General features: G+C 40.2%; 1 protein-coding gene across 1 annotated transcript in view; it reads right to left on the reverse strand.

Annotated features, from left to right (window-relative positions):
• Positions 1 to 19640, reverse strand: part of cacna1bb (calcium channel, voltage-dependent, N type, alpha 1B subunit, b) — a 148519-nt gene that overhangs the window by 43589 nt on the left and 85290 nt on the right. Inside the window, exons 17-26 of the mRNA XM_070850327.1 lie at positions 14682 to 14754; positions 14253 to 14370; positions 13363 to 13430; positions 13064 to 13170; positions 10050 to 10097; positions 7492 to 8199; positions 5244 to 5449; positions 2550 to 2685; positions 1052 to 1181; positions 288 to 347 (exon numbers count right to left, since the gene is read on the reverse strand). Coding sequence (XP_070706428.1) covers positions 288 to 347; positions 1052 to 1181; positions 2550 to 2685; positions 5244 to 5449; positions 7492 to 8199; positions 10050 to 10097; positions 13064 to 13170; positions 13363 to 13430; positions 14253 to 14370; positions 14682 to 14754 — 1654 coding nt within the window. The remainder of the gene's footprint in view (positions 1 to 287; positions 348 to 1051; positions 1182 to 2549; positions 2686 to 5243; positions 5450 to 7491; positions 8200 to 10049; positions 10098 to 13063; positions 13171 to 13362; positions 13431 to 14252; positions 14371 to 14681; positions 14755 to 19640) is intronic.

The raw sequence follows: 19640 nt of genomic DNA on the forward strand, positions 1-19640 counted from the left end.
GCCTGTCCACTGTGTGCTAGCCTTTCCAGTAAACACTGGTGATTTGCAGGTCAAAAGATGGCTAGACATTTTGATTAAACCGAGCAAAAATTGGTTGGAAATAACTACATCTCAATATGAAGCGAGTCATAACTGTATGAAAAAACATGCTGTTGAAATCATTGTTGGTTGCAACCTAAATGTCTACAAAAGTTTACATTTTTTTAAACACATTTAGCCCAACACCTTGCTTAGCTGGTTTTTAGGGCTCAGATCAAAGTCCTACCCCACTTGGGCAGCCTGCTCACCTTAATGACCATCTCAAACGTGAAGACTCCAGTAAAGACATAATCCAGATACTTCAGAACCTGCAAAAACAGAGCGTTAAAAAAATCCTGTGAAATGTGTGTATGTGTGTGCGCATGGATCAGATATGCGCAACATGTTCTGCCCTGCTCTGTCAGAGGTATCGTGCTCTGTCAGTTTTGCACTCCCCTGCACTAACACACATTGCCACACACACACACATACACATATATATATACCAATAAACAACACGTAAACATCACCTCAGATTCCCTCTGTACTCCTGACTAGAATATGAATTAGTTGTGTTTGTCTGTCAAAACGCAAAAACTCAACTCATGTGTCTGGTGCATGTACTCCCTCCTTATTCACAACATGGGCTAATGTGTCATGCAGGGATAGAAAGAGCTGGGAAAACTGGGAAACTGGGAATGCGCCACTATTGACATTTTATTAAAAGATTTCTCAAGTCAGAGTGACATCATTTGACTGGCCATTATGCAAAATAAGCTTGTTTTAGTGTTTCCTACCATTTATTCCTCAATATGGACAAACTGTCAAGCTGTGTTTAAAGGACTTCCTAAATCAGTCCCAATGAATCAGCCCAAATGAGACGTGTTTGGGCGTAAAATCCTCATTCGCTTGTCTGAGCATGCACATTTTCATGCAAACACTGGTCTGTGCGACTATGAGTCTGACAACCAGCATGTTTGCTGTTGTACTTCCAGATGTTTGTTTACGAAGTCTAGATGTCAGTCTGACTCACGTTGTTGCGCGGTGCGTTGGCCTGCACGGGGTCCTCTGCTGCCAGAGCGATGCTGCTCATGGTTATGACCATCAGGATGCACATCTCAAAGTAGCGAAGGTTGACCACGTAGTGACACAGCCGCCGCACCCTGCAAGACCACACACATATAAATACACACACATGTAAATGTACGCAGAGCAGTGACAGCTAAGGTACATTCAGGTGACGTCCTCCCAGAACAGGCCATAGCATGCATATCCCTATTTTTATATATGTATATGCACATTAGTGACCATGTATTAGCTTCAGGGGTACCATGTGACTCAGGGTCATCCGGGTTCACAGTGTCTTTTAATGGAAGCACGCCTCAGTATGTCTCTATAAAAACACTAAAGAGAGAACTAACAAAACAATAACAAATTAGTTTATATGTGCTGGGAATAATAATTTGGCATCATTGAAAGGTAGGAGCTGCATCATAGTACTTTTCAAAGGTCACTGCTTGTATCTGTGATTTAATTCTTTTAGTTCCCATCAAGAGTTGGGAGAGGCTTTGGAACGTAGAGCTTCATCACAACAGTGCACCTGCACTTTTGCTCACTCATAAAAAAACTTCCTGAGACACTCGCTCACCCTTGGACACACCATCATTTTCCAGCAGAGCAACATGGTCTCAGATTTGAGGTGCTGGTGCTCCCAACTGTTTTCCACTAAACTACAAACCACCCCAGTGTGCACTGGAGGTTAAGGTCTGATGAAGCCAGCACAGCTGCATCATCAGCAGTTTTTACATCTCTGAAAAGTTATCATGGTGGCACGAATTTTAACTTTGGTTGCCATGATAATTAGTTAAGCAGTAGTACACAGTGTCCATGCTACAAAGGAAGCTTCCAGGATTGATATTTCATTGGCCACCATCGCCGTCACCCCGTCAGGACTTTGATTTCTGAGCCAGTGCTTTCTTTAAGTTGAGCTCTATTTTTTATCTTATTGGTATTGCTCAATCTGATGCGTCGGCTGTGGCTCCTTCACCAACTGAGAGAGGACATTTGACATCCTGATAACCACTTATGATTGTAGCCAAGAGGGCAGTCCACCAACTACCCACACTACCTGTTGAGCAGTGCCAATGCACCAGACTCCTGCCCCTAAATAAGTGGTATTTTAAGATGAGTAAACAAATGAGTTTGATTTTATACAATGATTTGTACATTACCCCAAATATATAGACTTTAATTCAGTAAAGAAGTCTGATAATGCCTCCAGTGGGTGAGGATGTATAGATGTTAATGCAGTAAGGGGATGAGGAAATAAGTACTACATTTAATGTACAATATATGGCTCTTAGTTTCAATGAATGCAGTTCACCATGTGCTGTTTGTTAGTTTTTCCCGCTGCACATGAATAAACTCTAATAATGAGTGGGTCTGTGCACACACCAATGTTCTTAATTCAACCCAAACCATCAATCTTCCTCCATGCCGCTCCTCTCAGTCACCTCCCAGTTATGACTTACGGGTTCGTTTGCCCAAAGATGAACATGGAGCTGTAGGGAAGGATCTGTCGAGGCCCATTAGCTGCCTCCTCCTCCTCCTCCTCCATTTCTTTTTTCTCCTCATTGAGTCGGAAACTGTCACAGTCGATGTTGTTCACTGATGTGGAAAAATAAATACACTAACTTAGCCCAAAAAAAGCACAAACATTAGTAAAAATCAAAAACTTTCGTGTGTCTTTGAAACACAGGCTATTAGACTATGTAGTTGTTTTATGACTGTACTAACCTTCTGCATTCATAAACATGTAGAATAAATAATGAGACTACTCAGACATTTCTCATGAGATGGTGGCTGCATCGTCATATCTACACACATAACAACAACTTTAAGATGGATGCTATGAAATATCCTACTGAAATAAAATATCCTGATGCAAGTCCAGGTGAACACAGGATACATCTCACACTGGCTATCACCTGACTTTTCCTCCAGCCCCACTGTGAGGCTGTCTCAAGAACCATTGGATCATTTACAATGAAATTTGGTGAACAAAAACCTGGTTTCACTAAAAATTGTAATCACTTTGGTGATCCTTTAACTCGTTTTTTAACTCTTTATTTATGTTTTTTATTTTCTACAGACAAAAAGAACCGACAAAAAACAAAAAGATAACAAATGTAGTGGGGTGCTACTGTTAGAATAGAAATATTGCAATTTCAGTAAGTCAGGGGTCTTCAATCTTTTTCAAGCATTGAGCTACTTTTACACAGCAAGAACGTCAATGAGCTACCCACGTCTCGAAAACTCCTGTGTAGCTATGTGATCAAGGATGAGTTTACCTGCAGATAGATATTTTTCAACCAGTTTGTAGAAAGTTACAAGAGTTTTGTTCTTCTTTATTACTGAGTTTGCGTTAATGTTTGCAGACTGTATAAAAATGAGACAAATTAAACGAATGTGCATTCAGAGAAGGCTTTTGGCAACCCACCAAGAAAGAGCTTAAAAAGTACTGGTTGGAGATGCCTGAGTTATATAGTGTGACCATTTTTTTGCCCATTGTCAGTCTTAAATAATGAGTCATCCTTTCCATCACATAGATTTCGTTCATAATTTCTCTCCACTGTGTTACAGTTAAAATGTCACTTTTCATCCAGTTTCTTGTAATAGTTTTCTTGCAGGCCAACAAGATCACTCTGTAGAGGTAGGCATCCTCCATACGTACCTCCTCTTTTGCTGGCAGTCCAAAATACATAGTCCCTGGATCGTTTGGTATTTTGTAGCCAAATATTTCCTCAATTACTTTTGTAATATTCTCCCAAAAAGGTCTAACATTTGAACAGGTCCAGAATATATGAGAATGATTGGCATCCATACTACCACATAGTCTCCAGCACGATTGTAAAATTTTGAGCTGATTACTTTTGATATGTGGTGTAATAAAATATCTAATTAAGTTTTTCCAGCCGTATTCCCTCCACTGTCTGGAGCTGGTTGAAACATGCTGTGAAAGGCAAACAGAATGCCAGTCATCCTCTGACAGTTTAAGTCGTAATTCAGCTTCCCACTTTTGTTTTACATACATGGAGTTAAACCCATTACTATTGTGTAGACATTTATATAATTTGGATAAAATTTTTGATGGCAATCTTCTGTAAGCCCCTGTCACCATTTCAATTAGTTCACTGCACTCTTTTGAAAAGTGAATCCTGATGTCTGAGTTGAAAAAGTGTCTTAATTGGAAGTACCTAAACAGGTCTGAGTTATCTAAGTTAAATTCGACTTTTACTTTCTCAGAAGATTGAAACTTTCTCCCTTCAGTTAGGGTACACACGGCTGTGATTCCCTTTTCCACCCATCTTTGAAAGGTATTGTCAAGCTGACCACTTCTAAATTTAGGGGAATGTAGGGGCCATACCAACAGTTTACAGTCTCCTTCCAACTTGAATTTATTCACTATGTCCCACCAAATCTTAAGGGTTGTTTCAATTATAGGGTTTGCCTCTTTAGGCCGTGCACAAATTTTGTCACCAAGTCTCGATTGAGGTTGGCACGTATCATAGTTAAGTTCAATATGTTTCCATTTGGAATAATATTCTTCTGTGCACCAATTAATCACATATCTCAACTGAGCAGCTAAGAGGTATTCCTTTAAATTTGGGAGAGAAAGACCTCCTTTCTTTTTCTCAAGTTGAAGCGTTTTAAACCTTACTCTTGGTTTTGAACCCTTCCAAATAAACCTACTCACTTGTTTATCCCATTTAGTGAACTGTGCGTCTGGAATATGGACTGGTAAAGAGTTGAATAGATACATCAACCGAGGCAATACATTCATTTTTATCACCTCTATTCTTGAGCTGAGATCTAGAACCAAATTTGTCCATTTTGTCAAGTCTTTTTGGATTTCTGTATTTATTTTGCCATAATTAACTTCATATAATGTATTAAATTCTTTAGTCAAATTTACCCCTAAATATTTTATTTGTTCTGAATCCCATGCAAGTTTGTATTTTTGTATTTAGTCTCACAGAGCACAGAGCTATTAGTCTGATGATATTATTAATTAGCCTTAATTACCCTTAATGACTCTGCTGTAAACTGATGACTAGTGGAAATAAAATAATGTAACTTATAGCCAACACAAATAAAACTTTTCCCTCAACCTTCCAAATCTTTCCCCAGCTGATGTGATGCTGGGGATGATGCGCCGTACTCACTGGGTATGATGGTGGTCTCTCCAGGTGGGGCAGTGATGGTGACAGGGATGTGGATGGCGTTGCTGTTGAGGCCGGCCTGGCTGGCCCTGGTGGAGTTCTTCTGGTTGTCAGCATCCTCCTGCTTGTCTCCAAGACTCAGGCTACTCTGCATTGCCTCAAGAGGACTGGAGGCGAGGCCGTCCTCTTCAGCATCTGTCTGCTTCTCCCTGGGGAAAGAGACGTGTATCTTATCACAGCCATCATTATACTCTGCTTCAAGCCTTTTCTGCCAAATGACATCCATACGAGACAGTTTCTCTGTCCTCCTGGGAAACAGACCACAACTTATGTGGCAACAAACAAATATTCTTTTACTGCATAAACGCACAGTTATATGGTGTTCATGATAACTGCAGCAAAACTGAAGCAAATAGTTTGTTTTTACTACAAATGTCTTGGAATATAATATGTCAGTCTAAAAAAATTACTGGAGAATTGATTAAGCTCAGTATGATACATAACAGGCCAATCAGAGAGCTGTGTTTAGATGATGCTATGGCATTACCACTGTAGTACCTGTACCTCATAAACAAATATTTGCAACAGATATAAGATATAAAACAGATATAAAACAAAGCAAGACTCTACAACTGCATGTCAGTTTTCCCATCTCAAATGTATTCAGAAACTATTCAGTTCAGTGGAAATCAGCCAGTAAATGGTAATCACCAGTACTGTAAACCTCACTAAATAACACAGGCTCCAATCAGACGTAGGAAGGGTTGTTGTCCAAAGCTATGGTCACATTGGCTTTCAGCTCAACAAAAAAGCCTGAAAAAGGACTTGACGTGAAGTACTGAGCAGAGCGATCACAAACTGATGCTGCAGTTTGTAGTCTGGTAGTGCAATACTGCCCTTAACATGGTAGTGAAGCACTAGAATAACAACTTTTCCATTTCCAAACACAGTGCCTCAGTGTTTCTGTCGGCCACTAAACCCCATTAGGTGGCCTGCGGGCCAGGTCCATCTCACCTGAGGCAAATGTGTGGCCTGCACAAGACAGCTGTCGTAACATGTTAAATAAAGTGCACAACATGTAAAATAAAGACAACAGCATAAAAAATAAAGTGTTTGCCTTTCAATATCTATTTTGACCTCATCCCACACCGTACACTTGACAGCCACAATAACCACAGTCTGGGCCTACAACGCCATAGCGAGCATGTGACCTACTATGTAAAGTAGGTCATGTGTGATGATGACCTAAACCAAGAACATGGCCTGCACGAAAAAACTCAAAGTCGACTAAGAAAACCGTCAATTCAAATCTGACTGGACTGATGATGAATGAACATCCATCTGTTTTTGTCCATTTGCGAATCTTATTGCTGTAACAATTACAACAATAATACCAATAGTTTCATCTGTATAGCACTTTTGATTCTTCACATGCAACAACTAACAAACAGATGAAATGAGGGAACAGACACAGTGGAAAGGTCGTAGACTGCTACTAAAACAACAGAAAACTATAATGGAAAAATTGGATAAAACAACTTAATACTAAGAAATTAAATTGGGCTACAGCTGGAGGAGATGAGTTTCTGTGTGTATGTTGCTGGCTGCTGTGTAGAAATCTGCATTACTCCTCAAGCACACTGTAACCACCATGTTTTGCAGAATCCAGACAGTGTTTTAAGTAAATGGTTGGGTTTGGACTTATTTTGTTTTTAGAGTATTTTTTCTTATGTGACCTTCATCACAGGCTGCTACTGCTGCTACTTGAACTCCAAAACAATGCACTTGTTGTTTTCTTATTTGGTTTTACTGTGGTTTTACTTATTATTCATAGCAAGGCCATCAGCTGAAAACATTTTAGTTTTTATCATCATTATCTATCACTTTATTATTTTTTACTTGGTCCACTACTTGCAACAATTCAAATTCACTCCTGAGATCTGGGCAGGTGCTGACAAAGCTAAAGAAAGCTTTATAGGCAACACAGAAGCAATAGAGAAGAAAGAAACAGTATCCAGTTTGTAGATTAAACACAGGCTGTTCCTTTAAGTACACTATTATTTACTTACAATACAATGTAGGACAACATTATGCCATTGTAAGGTTATTGATTAAGAAGAAAAACATTTAATATCACCAACAATATTCATGGAATACAAATACATAATGACTAACTAAATGTTGGCAGTCTTACCAGTGATCTTTGGTTCCATTCTTGTTCCTCTTGCAGTCGTCACCATCCAGCGTAGACTGAGCTCTGACCATTCGAGAGCAGCGTCCCTTCCTCTCTCCATTACTATCCCCTCCTCCTCCCCCCTTCCCCCTGCCCTCTCTCTGTGAACCATTCGCTATCATCCCATTTCCCTCTTTTGGTGGACGATGGGAGTGATGGTGCCGATGCCCCCTTTCTCCTCCTCCTCCTCCTCCTCCTCCTCCTCGCACATCATTGGCCTCCTCCTCAGGGGAGCCGGCCTGGTAGTGGTGCCTGTGTCCCTGCCCTCCGTCGCGGCTGTGGCTCCTCTCTCCTCTCCTGTCTTTCGTCTGGGCACCATCAGTGTTGTGATCTCTGCTCCGGCTGTGATGGGTGTGGTGCCTCCCTCCCCGGCCGTCGCCTCCATCCCTGCTCTCGCCGTTCTTTTCGCGGTGCCGGTGATGCTTCCTAGAGTGCACATGGAAGCTGTCGCCCAGTCCATCCTGCCGGGGATCCCCCGCCTCCTCCCGTCCTCCTTCATGGGGCTTGCTGGATTTATCGCCGTCCCTTGCCTCCACCACGAGTGGCCTGTCCAGGTGAGTCTTCATGTCAGGATGCAGGTGGAGGGCAGAGGACATCCGGAGACGCTCCTCAGGGTCAAGCTCGTTGAACAAGGCCTCACTGCTTGCCCTCATGTTGTGTCTCCTCAGCTGGTTGGTCCTCTGCTCCCACACTGACATGCTCTTAGCTGACCGCTGCTGCTCCTTACTGCACACAGGAAACCCACAGAAAAAGATCATACGACAATGAAAGCGATTCAAAATTTCATGTGCCTCGTTTGTCTCTACTTTATGTGTTCTTTTTTGTGTAGGGTTTGGTTGAACATCACCATCCACAATTTCATCCATAGCCACTCCTTCTCCTGCTAATAAACCTTTCATCACTTAATTCTAGTCATAAAGTACAGTTACTGATAAAGAACTAGACATGAGGTGGTCTATGGATGCGTCCACACAGATGTCCACCATGGTAAAGCTTTCACTTACCATGCTTAAGTTATGGAGAAGTAGCTCAAATTCCCACTGCAGAATATGATTATTTTAAATTTCCCAGCACCCAAGATGGTAAAGTTTGCCTAATGCTGAAGATTCACACATTCTCTTCATATGATCATGACATGACCTGATCATGTAAGGCCCATATCTTATTTTAAGATGTCAACCCTGAAGTCTGTCCACATGGCTGAGGCACAAGCATAAAAACAATTCAGCCCACTTCTGGGATTCCTCACCAAGGAATTCTGTCTATGAAAGGAGGGGTTTACCTCGCTGAGGTCAATGTTTTGGCATGTTTTAACGGAACCTGCACCAATAACCAGATATCTTAAACAATTCAAGCAAAAGCAGAATATCTGTAGTAGATTTTCTTCTGTGAAAGGATTACTGCTCCTTCCTTTGATGAGGAAAAGGCAAAGGACAAATCAACTTTCTCATGAGACTTGTCCATCTGAGTAAAAAGAAATGACACAAAGCAGACTTTTCATGGACTTAATGCTCTAAAACCTGTTTTAGAGGTTTTAGAGGTCATGGCCTAAAGCCTGTTTCATATCCTCAAAGAAACCTTATGATAGATAACAAAAGCTGTTTTATTTAGCAAATGTAAAAGAATGCACATTTAACTATCAGAGGTAAGAAAAGCATTTAATTCATCCATCCTAGACACTCCTCAAGGCTAAGAAAACTATTCCAGGCTTGATTCACAACACATGGGTAGATCATAGGGCCCCTCTTGAGGCTACACTGACAACAACTATCTCAGCAAGTGTACCTACCAGAAGTGAGGGTTACAAGATAAAAGAGCAATAACAAAAAACCGATGCGTACATTCTTGAGTTATTGGTTGGTTGTTATTGTTCTTGTCCATAGTCACTGCAAAAAATCCCTTTCTAAAGCAAGGAACAAATAACAGAAATCCAACAGGAAGAGGAAACAGGAAATACACTGTGCATAAAAGATCATATGATGAGACAATGGCGTAGTAACATAGTACAGCACAGATAAAGTGTATCGCTTTTGATTGTCTTCAGTCACTCTGATTTACAATGTGAAATACAACTTGTTTATATAATACAGACCGGGCAGCTGTGGTTATTTTATTATTCTTTAACTGCTAGTGTAAAACGGTTTTGTACGGCAAAATATGTTTTTTATTATTTTGGCTTTGCAGCAGCAATCAAAGTTATGATTTTCTGACAGGTCATGTGGCAAACTGAAACAGAAATCATTTTTCAAATTCTGTTTGACTCAGGTCATGTGTAAATGGGGCAGGCAGGGAAAAACATGCTATGGGTGATGGCCACTCTAGACATGTATCTTCTTTAAGGAAAACAAGCTGATTCCTGAGTTTAGGAGAATATGGTGACAGATCACACTAACGAGTGGAACGGGATTTTTGAACATGGAGTTCTCTACAGAAGTGAAAGGCATCAAAAATCCTTGGATGTTTCCATATTTCCATCCATCATGTATGAAGGCATTGCATACGATTTCTGTTTCTGCGCAGTATGATTTATTTACATGGGGCTTTATGGGTTAGTTAAGTTTGATCCATCTGGTCACCTGTACCTCGAGATTCGTCGGGCGGGAGAGGAGTAGACAGTATAACTCCTAAAAGACAGACAGAAGACACAGACAGACAGAAAACACAGAGGACACAGGACAGGTATCCACGGACAGGTGAGCAACACACATACAAGAAGTGTTTATATGTTAACAGAAAGGAAAGTGAAAGATGTAACACCGAGAGGATAGGACTGTCATTTTGAGAGATATATTGACAAAGCACATGCACATGCTGAAAAACACACAAGAGGGGCGATGTCAAAGAAATTACAATAAGTTATAGTCATAAATTAGTGTCATCTGAAAGATGTGAAATATTAAATAAGCATCTCCGGGCTTCTATCTGCACTTCAATCAATTGAGACAACAGAGTGCCGAGCAGGGGAACAAACTTACAGCTGGCCCTGGCGTTCAATTTTGGCCGCGGTGCATATTGTGTTTTAAAGTGATGCCCTGGGATCCACGATAACAAACAGACTGGAAATGTCAAACCGCCTGCAGTGATGGCAACGCTCAGAGAAATTAAACATTTATACGCAAATTATTCACATCACAGAGCGCAGAGTGAAAGATGAATTACTGTAGGCGCCGACAAAGTGGAGATGCAGCCATCAACATCAAGCACACAATGGCTGGTTAAAGGGCCAGAGGGAGGCATAAGTGTTTTCACGTATTAGGAATTTACACTCAAAATTACACTCACACTGTGCTGTTTATGTGTAATTACAAGTGTTTTTCTGCTCTGTCAGGTACTTTGTGATTTTTTTAAGAATCATAAATATGTTTTACTTTACCAGCAATGAAGACATGACAGACTACAGTTTAGTTTTATGGAAGTCCAACAGAGAGGAGGAGAGGGAAAAAAACAGGAGAGGAGAGGAGAGGAGAGGAGAGGAGAGGAGAGGGGACAAGGAGGAGAATATTGTAACAGAGAGTGATAACTCACGGTGACTGAATGCTGTTGATGGACGACCTGCGAGAGAGTGCATCTCGATTTTGCTTTACAAAACTGTACATGCAGAACAAAAACAAAAGAAAAAATGAGACACAAATCTGGAGGGGACAGGTGGACTGTCGGTCTGTCTGTCCACCCGTCCCCTCCTGTCTTACAGTAAAGGACTCATCTGTGCAACTACTTCAATGACACACCAGCAACAAAAGCGTGTTCGTTAGCAGAGACATTTCATAATGACGAAAAACTAAAAACAGTTCAGGAGTTTCATTCCAAAACAAGAATGCACAAGTTATTACAATTGGAATTATTTTTTATTAGTAAAAATGTAATATATTCAGATTGTAAAACACAATTTAATGTAATTGGTTTTCTTAAAAGGCTGCAGCCATTTTGAAATGAAACCCTGTGTTTCTCTGAAACAGAACACATAATGCACACAAAACACTGCATTTAAAAAGAAACACTCACTTTAGTGTTACCACATGGTTCAACGCACAAATTAAAATATCCTGCGGACACTTAATGCACGGGATCACATAGTAACATTAATGACAGTGAGAAGGGGAAAGACTGGAAGTTAGCTAACCAGTGATTTACAGAACTGATCGTTTTCTGCAGTCTAATTGAAGTGTTTATTAGTGAGGAGGGCGGCGATTACGGAGAGATGGCCACTTTGTCTGTCACATAAAGGGCTTTCACAGAATTATGCAACACACCATCAAATTTACATTAAGTGCATTATCGGTCTTTTTCCTGAAATGAACTAAACAGATGGGTGTGATAGGAAGGCACGTTTTAACCTCCACTGCTACAAATTGCAGATACTAATCATTAATAAGGGTGAAAATGCTGTAGTCACCACACCAGACTTAACTTCAGTGTTCACCCAGGCTCTAAAAATAGGTTGAATTTGGGGGCGCAATTAATTTCTGTATTGACACAAGACCCCCGACCTGTCAATCACGAGCTTGTTGTGGAGAGAGGGCAGGTCTAAAGTTTTAGCTTGACAGGAGCCATCTGGGTATATAAAGACACCCCTGTCATTACCATTTTACTGGAGATGAGAACTTCTGACAGTCGTGATTAAGGTTTTCTTCTATCATGTCGTCTTTCTTTCAAAAAGAATCCAGGGGATGTATAAAATCAATATATAATGTTGTATATATAATTGTTGATTAGAAACTGTCCTAAAGCAGATGCATAGATTCATCATTATATTAATAAGGCACATTACTCTTAAAGCTGGTATCCGATATATTTTTCATATATTTCGATAATATATTTTAAAATAATTATTATTGTTATGAACCTAGAAAACTCCTGTATGTATTATTGAGGCCTGATTAACAGGATAAATGCATTTCCCTCCCCAAAACGTGATTTTAAATATGCTTTATTTACATTCATGTTGACCCAATCCTAATACATTGCCCCATAGTGCAGGTACTTTTAATATAGTACATCATTCATTTATTCATCTATATAATGGAGTAATGGAACTTTTCCAATAACATACAATACAGCAGTGAGTAATTGCAATTAATATAATTTTCCTCTCTGTTATTTACTATCTTAATGTTAATAGGCTACTTAAATATACTTTTACTTCAGACAGTTACCTAAAAACATGACTCAGGAGATACCTAAACTATAAATCCCACAAACCAAAAAACTGTCAATTGTGAGATGACTTATTGTAGTAATGGCAATTCAGTATTTTGTTCAGATGTTGGCAGCACGTTATGAAAAGGAAATGCCATTTTGGCAGCATATAACAACGCTTAAGATGTTCAGTGAAGCATTGACTGCTTCTACGAATAGAAAAGATACACAATGGAGTGCAATAAGCAAGCCAACATCACAGGAGCGCTCTCATGGCGGGAGTAGATGAGGAGAAGTATATCAAACACAGTACGTACTGCATATTCACAGACATTTCGGACTGAGAGGGAAGAACATATATAGAGGGACGACACACTGAATAACAAAAGGACATTCATCTCCAGTGTGGCTGAACAGAGCTGCTGTCAGGGGAGAGAGGTGCTCTGAAACTTACGCAGCGATTGAGATGTTGGCTGCAGACATCGGGCTGACTTCCTTCACCTCCAGAGCCTTCTGCAGGGCAAGCTTCTTATTGGCTGCCTCCTCCTGCTCCTCTTCATCCTTCAGCCAGTGAGAACAGAGACATGGAATTAGCCCTCATGATAATACATTTCGACATGTTGAGGCCCCGAGCACATGCAAGGCTTTTCTCAGGTGCTGGTGTGACGTGGTTCACTGTGAGGTATGGGGAACAATACACTCATATTGCTGTGCTATTAATGTGTCTTTAAATACAACATTCAGACAGCCTACCTTAGTCAGCTCCTGTGCATTTGCGAGGTTATCGACAGCGATAGCCAAGAAGACATTCAGGAGGGTGTCTGAATAACAGCAGGACTCAGGAGAAAACACAGCTGGGCAGTATACTGAACATACTGTGTGCCTAAAAATGGTGATGTGGTTGGTCTGTCAGCCTGCCTGTCAGAGTCCGGCCAATATTTCGATCTCTCAACAGCAGCAGTTCAGAGTCAGAGTAAGAAATCAGTCTGAACCAGCCAACAACAAATTAAACATTTTTGCTCCTATCGTGAGTGCTAGCACTAAAAAGGTTTTATCAACTTTTATCAAAAAGTTTATCAAAATATTTTTTCTATTTTGACTGACATGAACAATACCAAAGAGGAAACACAGCTTTGCATCAATGATTATTCTAATCTGTCAAAATCTACAATTTCTGCAATAATAAGTCGAACTTTGATTGCTAATTTCCCTTCCACTCAGTGTTGGGTTTATTTATTTATCCATTCATTTAATATCACAGGTGGAGGAGCTTTATTTTAAAGATATGTTCATATGTTGTATTTCTCAACACTGGGTGAGAGAAATAGGCTAAAACATGTATAAGTGTATAAGCTAACAGAAGGTGTAGCTGAAAGGTGATTTGATGAAAGAGAAGATGGATTCCTTGTTTCATATGTGTCTCACAGACGGTCCCAAGAGTAATACACTCATTAATAATAAGAGTGATTTTGTATTTTTTGACGGACACCATTTCCCCATTAATGCACAGAAAAAAAGAGCTGATCCCAGCTTGAAAAGAGTAAAATCATTTTGAACCAACGCGTTCCCGCATTTTGAACCTGCTCTGTCTGACTCTACTGAAACACACTGCAGTTTTAATTACGAGATGTCAGAGAGGATACAGTTCCCAAAGAGCGTGAGGACGATGAAGTAGACGGAGGAGAACATGCCGCGGCGTACGCCTCCCTGAGACTCGATCCCGTGGTACATCACGGCGTTCCAGTCCTCGCCAGTCAGAATCTGAGGAAGACAAAAGAGTCAGAACGACGCCAGGGACACGGGAGGGTTGTAAAGCACCGTGCAAATCTCACAGAGTGTAGAATTAAATTACTTTACAGAGTGAGGGGTTATGAGCACAGACTAATTGAAGGATTATCAGCGAGCTCATTAGGGGAGAGAAGGTACGCAGACCAACCATTCACTCTAATTAAAATGACTGATAACAATCTTTCTTTTTCCATAAAGTCAATATTCATTTATTCAGGCGGTGTGAAGCGCATCGTGTGTGTGTGTCCTAGTGTGAGTGTGCAGGTCTGAGTAGGGCATCTTACCTGGAACACAGTGAGGATGGCTGCTGGGAAAGTATCAAAGTTTGTCGTTGGTGTCTCATCTTCAAAGTTAAATCTAAAAGAATCAGAATCAGAGCATCGTTACAGAGAGAGAAAAAACAAAAAGAATGACAATGTAGTCCCAGTCAGACCTTAATGGCATCTAACCTGCAGTTCAGGAGATGATACAGGGAAAGGCACATTTATACATCGTAGAAATTAGGATTAAATAAAGAAAAATATATATCAAGAAAACACTTGGATCAATAATGTTAGGAGCTTGTTGGTGAACATCAGTCCATGTTTCTGTTCATGAGAAACATGACACAGCACAAAAACAGACAAACATTCACACCTTGAGTCACAGCTGCACCGATTCTTCTTTTTCTCCTCCTGTAAAACTTTTTTATCTACAGTCGATACTCATTGCCCCCCCCCTCTTCCCACACATTTGTACTTCTATACTTGTGAGGACATTCTGTACTTTCTAAGCTGAAAGGTTACTTTTGGCTTATTACAAATTATTGTAGTCTATTATTTCTATCAGCGACAATAAAAGATTTTTTTTTAATTTCAAGTGTTGGATTTTTTTACATTTTAGAATAAAAATCAACCATGTGAGACGAGACCAAAAGAAAGGTGTTAAATCAGCGGCTGCAGCAGAGACGAGGTGGCCCAAATCAAACAAACCCACTGTGTTGCACAACCAACAGATGCACACTGGGCACGGATGTATTACAGGAACTTGATTTGAGACTCAAAAGATGGAGTCCACTCACTTAAATGACAACTGCTGAGCATAATATCAAAAAGTTTTCCAGCTTCCATGTTGTGCAGTCCACTGCACGTGCACATTAACGTTTCTGCCGCTGGCTCCACTCACATGTTCCTGCTTGGCTGCAGACTTTATATAGGGATAATGTCATACACATAACAGTAGGTTTTCTAGGCTCCTTGAAGGTTTTATGAAGACAAAACCCTCATGGATTAATAATCCATAATAAAGAGACAAATAATTTGTTTGCAGTTGAAGGTGTCCTGTCAACTCTTATCCAGACATTTCTTTTATAATGCTCACCTATGAGGAAAATGCCTTTTGGCCTTAAGAGGATTTTTGTTGTTATTGTGTGGACAAATTTTCAGTGGTGTTGTCGCATCCAGCTCTCTTAATACATCCACGACGCTGAAAACTATGCTCCCCTTTTGCTTGTCTGTTTGTGAGCTGCAGCCGCTGTGGGTGGAGTTAAATTGGTCCTCACAAAGACAGAAGTACGAGTACAGACTAAGTTTTTCAGAATCCTTCACAGCTTCAGAGAGACTAGCGTATTCATAGATGAAGGGAGTCGTCTTGTATTGATAATGGATGAGACAGAAGGAGCGGGAGAGAAACATGCAGCAGCAGGCAACACTAGTCACCAGGGAGCCACGGCTCCAACTTTAAAGTCCAAAACACACTGCCTCTGCAGCTCAGGGCTGCATCATGTGACATGGATAATATGCACAAAAAGGAAGCACTGCGATGCAGCATGTCAACTAATCCATAGGGCATATTAACCTTCTTTTGATTTAGTTCCTCACCTGAAGAGCCAACTTCTGCTCATCAGGGAAGGTCTTACTGAAATATATTATAATACTGAGACTGCTGGTTGTAGGGATCTGGGTATTTGAGTTTCGCCTTGTCTGCTGTGATGGCTACGACACCACAAAAGAAGTTGTGTTATCAGCTGACAAGAGAAGAAATCAAGGTATGCCTGGATATGCCAGGAAGAGGAGTGAGTATCTGAGTCTGAAAGAAAATACTTGGAGATCTCTGGGGTGTCGATGCTTCAGCACCTCAAAACTACAGCTGTGTGTGAAGCTGGCTTACATGCAGTAGAATAGAGTACAGACTTGACGCACATCCTACAGTGCCAGTATGTTTTGGGCTCAACACAACAGCACTCCTGAATGGAAAGTTGAACACTCGGGGAAAAGACAATGACAGAGAACTTAAACAATGTCAGAAAAAAGCAGATTAAGGGTGAATGAATGAAGAAAGATTCAGCTTCCGTAATTTTTAATTCTTGCACTACATCTTTAGTATCATCCTTTTCTTATCATCAAGTTCTAAAACTGCTAACAAATATTTGAGGATGAATAAAAGACAAAACTTGTTGACTTAAAGATAGTGAATCTGAGCATTCTACCAAATTGGTTCCAAAGTGGATTCAGCTATCTCAAACACCTTGGGTACTAAGCTCACTACAATTTCATTAGCTCAGATGTGTGGCTTAACTTGTTACCTACTTTTCTTTTTTTTTTTTATTTAACAGTAGGGTCCAACTTAATATCATCACTGCTTTCATCACACATGCACACTTTCTACACAAAGGATCTAAATCTTTTCAGAAAACCCAAATGACCCAACAAACCTGCCGAAACCTGAATCCGTAGTCTTGAAACTGAAGAAGACAATGAGAGAATGACACAGAGATGTGTAAGGATTGTCACTCAACCGAAAATAACCTACACTGCTGATTATTCATCATTTCAAGTAAAGAGGCATGTGCAAGAAACATTTGGGGTTGGACAGAACAGGAAGTGTTACAAATGGAGGCAATATTCAACACAACTTTGAGAGCAATTGTAAAAGGTATATTAAATGTGTATTGTCGGGACAATTATTAATAGCAGTTGGGGGAAATTGTAGTAAATTCACATCATCCACAGGAAATAAGAGATTGTCTCGAAACCACTTCAGGAATCTACCACATTTCATTAATACAGAGGGCATTGTTTGTAATTTTGCCATGAGAAACCCTTGTAACAGTGGTGCCATTTCAGGCATCATCAATTTAGGAGGATTTTTTTAAAATCAGTACATACAGTAGCATTTTATGCTTTAGATCAGAGGTTCCCAATGAGGAATACTTATACCCCAGAGGATACTTTAGCAGATGCAAGGGGGTTCATTGTGGGAGTCATTCAGCCACTTTGAAAAAAAAAAATAGAAATTTCTTTTAGTTTGGAAAAACCTATATAACTTTGGGTCAGTTGTAATAGCTGAACACTATGTGTTGCAGTTGAGATTGTATGAAAATTACCAAAAAGTTGACCAAAACCTAAATAATCAATCACAAACAGTACAATCTATTGCATGTATGAAAACAACTGCTTTATATAATTAATAGGAGGAGCAGCAGTATAGTAAACAGTATAAGTACATTTCTATGCAGCTGACACCATTACGTACCATTATGCCACTAATTCTACCCTGTTTGATGCTTTCATTACTTTTCATGGTATTCTCTACATCTGTCTGTTTCTTTGAATGTCCTGCCATTGAAACTTTATATTGTACCCATACCACTCTCATCAACTGGTGCTTTTGTATTTGTACTTTAGGAATTTGGCTTGACAGTGCACATCATTACGGATTCCTATCCAACATTTTACCCGTGGAAATGCATAGAATTAATTACGTTTTTGGCCTAAAATTAAAGGATGTCTGGCTTTTCTAAAAGTAAAAACTTTTGTTCAGGCAAAGTTTATGTCTATATTTGACTATAGAGACGTCCTGTACTGTCATGCCACTTAAATCCAGTCTGTGACAGTGCCGTGAAAACTTTCATACTCATCAGTGCTTTCAAATCCAAAGTTACTAAATAAAGTTACTTAAAGCACCATTCAGTGAGCTATGGCACTTCAGCTACTTCATAATAGCAGAAACTGTCTACAGCAAATGCCAAACAGGCATGGAGATAAAAACTACAATGGAACAGTAGGTAAAAAGTCCCTTTGCTGGCAAAAATGCCCAGAAAGTTCTACACAGTGCCAGAAAAATAGAGCCCACTGAAGAACAGTCATGATTACATCCTTCAGATACTTAGTGTCCCTTAGTGTCAGTTTTACTACCTGATAATAGTCAGAATACATCAAATATGAAGACATAATGTAACATAAGGAATGTCTTTCTGATAGAGCAGTCAGAGGAGCAAGAGAGGAGAAAAATGTGTTTGGGGTCAAATAATAAAACAACACACATGAGGAGAGGAAGCAGGAAGCAGAGGACTCTGTAAAAATGAAGAGAAGAGGTGGAGCACATTGTTATCACAACGACTGTCTGCACAAATGACAGCTGGTTTCTCCTCCTCAGAGTAGATCCTGACATGTGTACGTCTGTATGTGTGTGTACGTGTGTGTGTGTGTGTATATACACAGTATGCATTTGTACTAGATCCTGGCCGATTCTGGACTTTTGAGGCTGATATTGATAATGATATTTGAGAACACTTTTTTTTTTTACACAAACATGTAACAAAAACATTTTAAAACAAAGTTATGATCGTAAAAAAATAAGCCAAATATACAGGAATATATACCTACATACATGCTGATAACAATATACATTATATAGCCAAAAGTATTTGGACACACATTTTATTGCATACTTTTGAAAAGGGTCTGTGGTTTGGGCCTCTTAGTTCCAGTTAGGGAAAACCTCAGAGGCATTTTAACGCTGTGGTCCCACCTTTGTGGAAGCTCTTCAATGACATGCACCTGTGCACAAAGCCAGGTCCATAAAGAAATTGTTTTCCCAGTTTGACTCTGACACCCAACATCAGTGCCGGACCTCACCAACGCTCTCTGAAGGGGAGCAAATCCCTGCAGCCAGGTTATAGCCAGGATCAGCTATAACACATGGCTCTAATGTTAAGGTGTCCGCATACTTTTGGCCATGCGATTAATCACTGAAACTCAATATCAGCCAACAATATCAACCAGCAGGTATCGGCCTGGCTCTAAAATGTATTGTACATGCATAGTGGAGAAGGGGGTGGGAGGAGGTGGGGGCAAGAAAGAGAGGAGAGGGGGAGGGGCTATGAATTCAATAAGCCTTTTCTCATTACTGCATCCTCCACCACCCACCTCCGTCTCCACCCATTGCTCATCCCTGCATCACTTCCTCAATTTCACCTCCGC

Source organism: Pempheris klunzingeri, chromosome 19 (assembly GCF_042242105.1).
Source record: "Pempheris klunzingeri isolate RE-2024b chromosome 19, fPemKlu1.hap1, whole genome shotgun sequence".
Lineage (NCBI taxonomy): Eukaryota > Metazoa > Chordata > Actinopteri > Acropomatiformes > Pempheridae > Pempheris > Pempheris klunzingeri.